We start from the raw sequence: 8459 nt of genomic DNA, 5'->3' as shown, positions 1-8459 counted from the left end.
CCCTTTGAGATGTTCAGATGCAAGGTGCTACAGAACTGCAAGAAACAGCATTTATGCCAAGTCTTGCAGCAGTGGAGGAAGATAGTACATGAGAAGTGGAGTATGTGTACTGTTAGCTATCTGACTTGTGATGAATTATAAATGTTATTTTAAGTTCTCCTTACAGTAAGTTATCTTTGTATTGTTGTTATATTGCTATACCCTTACAGAGAATAAACTTAACTGGAGCTAATGATTTTAAAGGAATCCTATATTTTACATCCATTAGCAAGCAATTCCTAAATATGTAACTCATGGCTGTTTGGCAGAAAAACTGCTGTTTTATTTAAAACAATTTTAAAAAGAGGCAAATGTACTTTTCTATATTAAATACACCAAAATTCCCTTTGAAAGGCTGTATTTATAGTTCCTTATACAGTTTCATTTTGAAATTGTTTATTAAAAAACATCCAGTGCATTTGCTGTCTTCAAAACCAAAAGAAAGTACTTTACAAAACAGTGAGTCCATACAACTATTTACACATATGGAAAATGAGTTCACATCTTAGAGTTTCACGTTCTCGGTGGTCGATTCATTAGTAGGAGAAGGTTCAACAATCAGTCTTGGTTCAATCAGTGCACCCCAGCTTTCAGTTATCTGAAACAAATGTATAATATTTAGCATGGAGAGAAACAGAGGAGATTCTTTTATTGTCTATATTTGTGCTAAGAAGGTACATATCAGCTATGCATCTAAACAAGAACTACTGTATAGTACAAAGATCTGTATGGTGAATCCCCACTCTGCTTTCCCAATACACACAGAATTCCACTGACATCAGCAAAGATCCACACATGTAGGGAGAGTAAAATACCAGATGAATAGACAAACTTGTAAAAACTGAAGTATGCTAGACATAAGATTGAATTCTGTTATATTAAGAAAAAAAGTCTTCAAAAAATTTTGTTCAGCGAATTGTGTGTATATACATCTGTACACCTACATAGCTATTAAATGAGGTATAATGTTGAAGTAATGATTGCTATAATATAAATATACACCAATCACTATAAAGAAGCAATTATTTCTTTTTGTTTTCGCTCATTTTCATTGAGACGTATTGACAAATCGAAATCTCATTAAAACAGGTAAGTTCCTTAGCTGCAATGAACAGTCACATACAACTGATACTATTCCAACTGTGCATAGCACACAGCCAAGCAGTTTAAAGAATATTAACACACCTTCGTATCCTGAGAAACAGCATATTCTATCACTTCAGCTCCATCTGCAGACTCGTACACCAGATCAAACTTTCCTGGCTCTTTCACCACTTAAACCAGAAAAAAAACAAAGATTTCCAGTTAGTTTTATATAAATGTAAAAGTAAACATTATTTGTATAATAAAAGCTAGTCAAGTTCATTTATTTAATCAGCAATACACATTACAACAAACGCTGTTACAATCATTCACTCCCCAGTGGTTCAATGAAGCAGTTGAGCAGAAATGACCATACACTACTCTGTGTTTACACTACACTGTATCACACGAGACAGTATCAACTCATTAATCTGTTTGCAGTAGGGACCCATTTGTCACTAGTGTGTGTGTGTGTGCGTGTGCGTGTGTGTGTGTGTGATGACCTAGTTCAACCCCTTCCAAATTACAATACCAGTATCTAGTTAAGACCACACAGTAAAAAGTCAACATTTGCCAACTCAAATCACAAATCTCGCCTGATTTAAGTATAAGGAAAAACTATGTCAAACTCAGATGTGTGGCAGCTGTTGATAAATGCTGGTTGTTAAATGGCAACAGCTACTTGCATTCATAATTTCAATCAAGTATTTGAGATGCACTCCATTACTTTGTAAGGACTTAGTCCTACACCAGATAAAGTCAATGGCAAAACTATTGACTTCAAAGGACTCAGCCCTAAAATTTCTTCCATTCACAAGCATGTCTATTCCATTTATTTTCATTTAACCATTTTAATCTTTCGGATGATACAGTGCAGTTCCAATGGGACATTGTTCACTTTCTAGCTGTGAATAGTACAACTCAAAGTGAACTTTGTATGCATGATGCCACACCTGACAAGTCATTCGAGTATCCAAACCTGCTTGGCAATATGTACAACCAACTTCAAGACAGCAAGCAAGTGCCATGGATTTTCTGTATTTAACATACTATTTTAATCTGTGGGAAATTTTATGATGTTTGAGGTAATGCTGAAAAAAATGTGTCTGAAAAATTGTAATATATTATCTTACAGATGTTTACCACTGCAACAGAAATTACTTTAGATATTTACATACTGACTTCTGGAGTTAGAGATACTTGCCTGCTGAAGATGAAAGAATCTCAAGCTCCAGCTGTTTGTTATCAGCATTCCAACTGATTATTTTTCCCTCCTTCAAAAAACAACAAAAATGGTCCTATGGTGAAGCATAGCAAATTTGACAAGTATTTCACATTACATTACAAGGATATGCTTGAACACAGCCAGAGCACATATTTCTATTTGATGAAGTCTTTTGTCCAGTTCTGAAAAAATCTGTTAAAGTATTAAACAATTAACTTTAAAAAGTTTTAAATGAACTGAAATTAGTAATGCCAATAACCCCAAGTCTTTTATTGCTACATTAATCCACAGTGACTGTGGCAATCAGTCAGCTATAAATCAAGTTATTTGAAACTGCTACAAAGATATGTTTTTAGTAATTCCATGAAATGTCTTGACAACTTCAAACAAATGTGCCAAGTCTTTCAATGTTCTTTTGCATCCAAAAGCTTGGAATTTTTCCTCACATTTTAAATTGTTTGCTCTTAAATCAGCAGTATTGTTTACATGTGTTTTTCTATTGACAACACTTTAATATTTTGAATATTTATATTGGAAATAATCTGCATGGTAACATGAGGAGTGGGGGGGGAATATACAATGCACAGAATTATAAAATATCTAAGACTCCCCCAAAACCTTGTCTTACCCACTATAGTATTATACATACATTTTTTGAAAAAATACCTTGTAGTCAGATACTTCAGGAGTGTAATTTTCAGTTAATTCCAAAAGCTGTTAAAAGAAAAATATAAATCATTAAAAGACATGAAAAATTGTATCTCCTGCTTCTGGCCCTTGCTGACCCACTTACTATCCAGCCTGGGCCCTATCATTGAGGGGAAATGCATAAGAGCTGTGCATTCTGCTCCTAGATCCTAATGCTTGCCCCAGCTAGTATTCCATGACTGATTGCTCCAGTGGCTTTCCATTCAGCTTGGGCTTCAAGAAGAGATCACTGACTCCAGTTTCCTCAGCACCAGTGAATGTTTTCTTTATTTTTGATTTTGGAAATGAAGGAGCATTATTTTTATAGCAAATTTTGCAATGATGTCACAGAAACACCATATAGAAAGAAAGAGTAACTTAAGAGGATTTTCATAGTGACTTTATTTTTGTGTGTGTGAAGCACTTCTCTCTGGGGTGGTCTTTAAGGAGTTGTTCGTATCACAATAGCTTTTCCAAGGAAAAGAGGCGTTCTGGGAAGGTTCAAAGTCAGCTTGATTAACTGAGGCTTGACTCACGTGGTCTGAGGGAAGGATCTATTATACAGATTTGTCTACGAATTCCTACTGAAATTGAGGTGGAGATGGCGAGTATGACATTTCTTTGCTTATGTTGTCATTCTATTAAGTTAAAACAAAATAAACTTAAACGCACTAGTTCAAAAGCTTTCTAAAATAGAGGCATCAATTGATTCCTTTCAAGTTGTGTCTTTAGAGTAAGACAATTTGAAAATATATGCACAATCAAAACTGTAGCAGGTGCTTTTATTCAAGAAAATACTTGGTTAGAGAGATTAATGAATAATTTTAGAGCTACTAGCAAATACAAGGCATACCAGAAGGCTTAGAGGGCTTTGAACCAGTCAGAGTTCCAGATTTCTTATAAAAAGATTTAGACAAAAATGCCATTCACCGATGAAGGTGAAAAGGGGTTCTTTGGATATCCAGTTCTTATGCTAATGGTTGAAGGCGTAGCTTTATAGTTCATCTGGAAAGGTTGTGATGTCAATCCTACTGGGACCCATTTTTCCTCATCTAACTTACAAGCTAGGGGAACCAAGGTTAACTGCGTATCAGGATAAATGCAAACATATTGTCTGATACTTCTAGAGCAAAAATCACTAAATAATGCAAGTTTGAACACTGCAACATTTTTGGATGTCACAGCTAAAGTAGCTAAAGTAATAAACTGCAAAATTTATTATACTGGTACATCTGAAAGAGATCTGAGACATATGACTAACACTATATATTTTAGGATTTCCTTACCTTAAAGGCAATTTTCCCCCCTACTTGTGGAGGGGCAGCTAATAGAGGTAGTACACTATAGTCCCTCTTTGGAACTTCCACTGGATTCTGTAAAATAAACATTAAACTTATTGATTCAATTACTTAACAAAAGCAAATAAGTAATATTAATGCTGTATGAAAAAAAACTCAAAATCCATCACACAAACCAGCATCCAACCCAAAAGGCAGAGCACAAGCTATGTGTATAATATAAAACAACAGTATTTTACAAACACTTGTTCAGGATGTGAGTTAGCTGTCCTTAACCATATGAACAGTACAGTTGTATTCTTTACACTGGGCTTATTCTTATCTTTTTTGTTTTGTTTTTACAATTTATGCTCATTTGATGTGAGAGGCAGTGTTCCCTGGTGGATAGAGCACTCAGTTGGGACTCTGAAGACTGAGTTCTATTCCCAGTTCTGGCACTGGCCTGTTGGGTGACCTTGGGCAAATCACTTCTCTTCACTTCAATTTCCTATCTGTAAAATGGGCATAATGATATCGACCTTCTTTGTTAAGTGCTTTAAGATCTAGTGTTGAAAAGCATGATATAAGAGCAAGTGGTATTACTGTGTTTTTGTATATTCAATTACTAACATTTTAGTAAGAAAACTATAAATTTAAAAAAAAAAATCTTTAAAAAATGTGTTATAAGGATATAAATAGTCACTCACCTGGATAACAACTGAAGTGTTTTTTGCTGCTTCATTTAACTGCTGCTGTTTCTGGCTTTCACTGCTGTAGTTGAAAAAGACTCTATTGCTTTCTCCTCGGCTTCGACCCCGGCCCCGGCCTCGGATCATTCCACGACACCCACGGCCCCTATATCCTCTCCAGAAGAAGTTATCCTCTCCTCTTCCAAGTCCCCTTCCAAAACTGCTAGGGTTTACAGCTGGTCCTTGATTGCTAGTTGGCAACTGTTTATCACCATTTCTTACTAAGGATTTATTGAAGCCAACATTTGCTATGGGCTTTTTAATAACAAATGTCTCTGAATCTGAACTATCAGACTTTGAAGAGGTCGTCTTTGCCTTGAGGGACTTTGACATAATGTTCACAATTGGTGGATTTTTAGGCAGCAAATTTCTCTTTGAGTTACTGCTTTGCTCCTCCTCCTCCATACTAGAGTCAGAATCTGAACTCGAGGACTGGGGTTTAGCTTTTTTACTAATTGCAGTCTTAGGGGAATTTTCATCTTTAGACTTTGCAGTAACTTTACTAGCAGCAACAGCTTTTATAGCAGAATTTGCAGCAAGCTGGGCTTTGTCTCTGGGTAGGGTTGCTGCCACAGGTTTATGTGAGGATTTATTTTGTTTCATATCCATTTCACTGTCAGATGATGTGCTGGAAGAATCACAATCTGAAATTCCCCCTCTCTTTTTGCTGGACTGTGCTGCAATGTTTTTTACTGTGCTGTTTTTACTAGGACTCAGAAGGAAACTGTTGTTGGCCTTTTCTAAAACAGTCTTTCCTTTAACTGCCCTTGTCTTTCTCTGCTTAGCATCCTTTCTTTCTGGCTCCAGCTCTTTCTCCCCCCCTGACTTTTTTTTAAGCTTTTTGGACTCATCTAGACCACTGTCATCCTTACCTCCTGTGATACCATTTCTTCCATTCACCGCTTTTCTTTTTCTTTTCTTGGACTTTTCCCAAGAGTCTTGAACATTTACAGAGTCCTCTTCCTTATAAGAAAGATGTTCAGAGTTCTGTTTCTTCTTCTTCTTTTTCCTTCTGTGTCGGTCATCTTCACTTTTAGACTCTCCCTCTTCATCCAACTTTTGCCTGTGTCTTTTTCTCTCTTTTCTTGATGAATAAGTGATACTGTTACCCATCTCATCACAACTATCTGCAACTACCTCTTCCAATTTAACTCTGTGAAAAAGACAAAGAGAAACAAGTGTTCAGGATAACTAGCAAATTAATATCCCTTTCTACATGTTGAGTTTGAAATGGTTATTAGATTATTGTCTTTTAGAAATAAGGATGTCACAGTCTGCAGGGAACATGGGCTGCACTTTCCTCCAGTATTTAAGAAGCCTTGTCTTGCACCCCAGATTTCCTCTAGCCACACTTGTCAAACTGTTTGGTCTGAGGCACAGACTGTAGTAGGAAGAGAGCCCTGAGACATAAGCCCTTGTATCAAAGGCCTGGTATGGTCTGAGGCACAAACTGTAGTAGGAAGAGAGCCCTGAGACATAAGCCCTTGTATCAAAGGCCTGGTATGAGGCAAAACCTGCTCACAAAATCTGGCAAAAACAGGGCTGATATTGCAGAAATACACGTTCCTAAAAAGTGCTAGTCACAAAGTACTCATGCAAACACATCTCAATATCAAGTGGTACGAGAACATCCAGATATCAAGAATGCTACAAAAACATTCCCCAAGGATAACAGGAACACACTGACCCCTCCTAAAAGATAAGGTCAGGAAGACAGTACGTAATAAAAATGTTTTGATCAAACCAATGTGTACAAGGTGATGTGTGATAACTAGCCACGTCAGGGGGCAGTAACTAACTATGTCAAATGGGCAGTACTAACTTATTTGTATCAGAATATAAAGATGTATCTCAGAGGGAATTCACTGAACTGGTCCATTGTTACAGGCATACACGTATTAGTGGTCCGGTAGAGTCTGCAGAATGCTAGTGCCATGCTTCGTCAACAATGAACCTGGCTGGGTGCCTTCGTCCCTTAATGAATCTTGTGGTCATTGGGCAGTTCACACAAGGTTTGTCGTGCCAGCTGTCTACACAGGACTGGGGCGGCACACAGAGAGAACACACACACACAGCCAAACATCTGTCAACATCTAACCACACCGGCTTTGTAGGACACGGCAGGCCTGCCTCCAAAATCTCAAGATTTTAAGGGTATTTCCAGGCAACAATAAAGATGCTTTTCAAGAGAGAGTTGAACCTAGGCTACAATATGACCGGCTGATGTGATTTTAAAAGTATTAAAAGGTGTCTGCGCAAGGGGAAGAGGGTGTTCCAAATCCTGTTAGCTATTTTCAGAAACAGGTTTTCCCATCCACTAGGCAAGAGCGGAGCGGAGCAGCCATGAAAGTCGGGTTGCGAACCCTCCAAGATGGGCCTGGAATCTCTGGGAATTAAAGATTATGTCAGGGGATGAAATCTCCAGGAATACATGTAACCAAACTTGGCTATATGAAAGCAACACTGCAGAGAACGGAGGAGGTGCAGAGAGACGACTGACTCCTGGTTGGGCTCGCTGCAAAGCAGAGATTTGAGTCTCAAGGCCCAGGCTCCTCCAGCCACCTGGGGAACAGCCGAGTTTCCTAATAATAATTTAACCCCCCCCCCTCTCCTATGGCTCCATTTTTTTGTCCCAGCCTAGAGCACCACCTTGGGCCAAAGCAGCCTAGGCAGAAACATCAGGGGCGTCAATCTCCCACGGGGGCAACTGAACCGTGGCCAGAGGTGCCCCCACCAAGAGTCGCTGCTTCCGCCCCTCCCCCCTCGGTGCCTGGGGGAGTCTCGCGCCCGCCCCACCCCCCACTACCCGAGGGAGTCTCGCGCCCGCCCCCCCACCCGAGGGAGTCTCGCGCTCCCTCCCCCCTGCTACCCGAGGGAGTCTCGCGCCCGCCCCGCCCCCCGCTACCCGAGGGAGTCTCGCGCCCGCCCCGCCCCCCGCTACCCGAGGGAGTCTCGAGCCCGCCCCACCCCACCCCACCCCACCCCCCCCCCGCTACCTGAGGGAGTCGTTGTCCCGCACCAGCCGCGCGCTCTCGGTCGGGGGCAGCAGCGCCCCCTCCAGGAAGAGGCTGAGCTGAGCCCGGCGGCTGAAGCCGAACTTTTCCCGGATTAGGCTGATGAGGTCGGTGACCAGGCGCACTTGGCTGGGCTCCAGCAGCAGCCAGCACAGCGAACAGCCCGGGCTCCCCGGCGGCGGGTAGTCGAAGAGCAGCCGGAGCCGCACAGGGCCCCCTCCACCGGCCGCCGCCATCTTGGACAAGGAGGCCGGAGAGGGGAGGGATGCTACGGTGTCCCACGCGGGACAAGAGAGGCATCACTCAGCAGCTTCGGGTTGCGGACGCCACCTGCCGGCAGCAGCGGCGAACTACAGCCAGAGAACAGTGCATGCTGCGGCAGGGA

At 40.8% G+C, this 8459-nt stretch overlaps 1 protein-coding gene across 1 annotated transcript; it reads right to left on the bottom strand.

Moving 5' to 3' along the window:
- Positions 1-418: 418 nt before the first annotated feature.
- COIL (coilin) lies at positions 419-8321 on the bottom strand. Its single transcript, XM_054048058.1, has 7 exons — positions 8057-8321; positions 5019-6213; positions 4321-4407; positions 3014-3061; positions 2327-2396; positions 1225-1313; positions 419-637 (listed from the first exon to the last, which is right to left on the bottom strand). The coding sequence occupies exons 1-7, from the start codon at positions 8308-8310 to the stop codon at positions 545-547; spliced, it is 1836 nt and encodes a 611-aa protein (XP_053904033.1). The 5' UTR covers positions 8311-8321; the 3' UTR covers positions 419-544.
- Positions 8322-8459: the final 138 nt, after the last annotated feature.

Source organism: Malaclemys terrapin, chromosome 13 (assembly GCF_027887155.1).
Source record: "Malaclemys terrapin pileata isolate rMalTer1 chromosome 13, rMalTer1.hap1, whole genome shotgun sequence".
Classification (NCBI taxonomy): domain Eukaryota; kingdom Metazoa; phylum Chordata; order Testudines; family Emydidae; genus Malaclemys; species Malaclemys terrapin.
Note: the sequence above shows the minus strand (reverse complement) of the source record. Positions and strands in the feature narration are given on the sequence as shown.

Excerpts from the sequence above, each read along its gene's own strand:
- COIL (XM_054048058.1), bottom strand. The coding sequence starts at position 8,310 with ATGGCGGCGGCCGGTGGAGGGGGCCCTGTGCGGCTCCGGCTGCTCTTC. Across the intron at positions 4,408-5,018 it reads ACACTTCAGTTGTTATCCAG|AATCCAGTGGAAGTTCCAAA; the intron begins GTGAGTGACTAT and ends TTTATTTTACAG. Across the intron at positions 1,314-2,326 it reads GATTCTTTCATCTTCAGCAG|TGGTGAAAGAGCCAGGAAAG; the intron begins GCAAGTATCTCT and ends TTCTGGTTTAAG.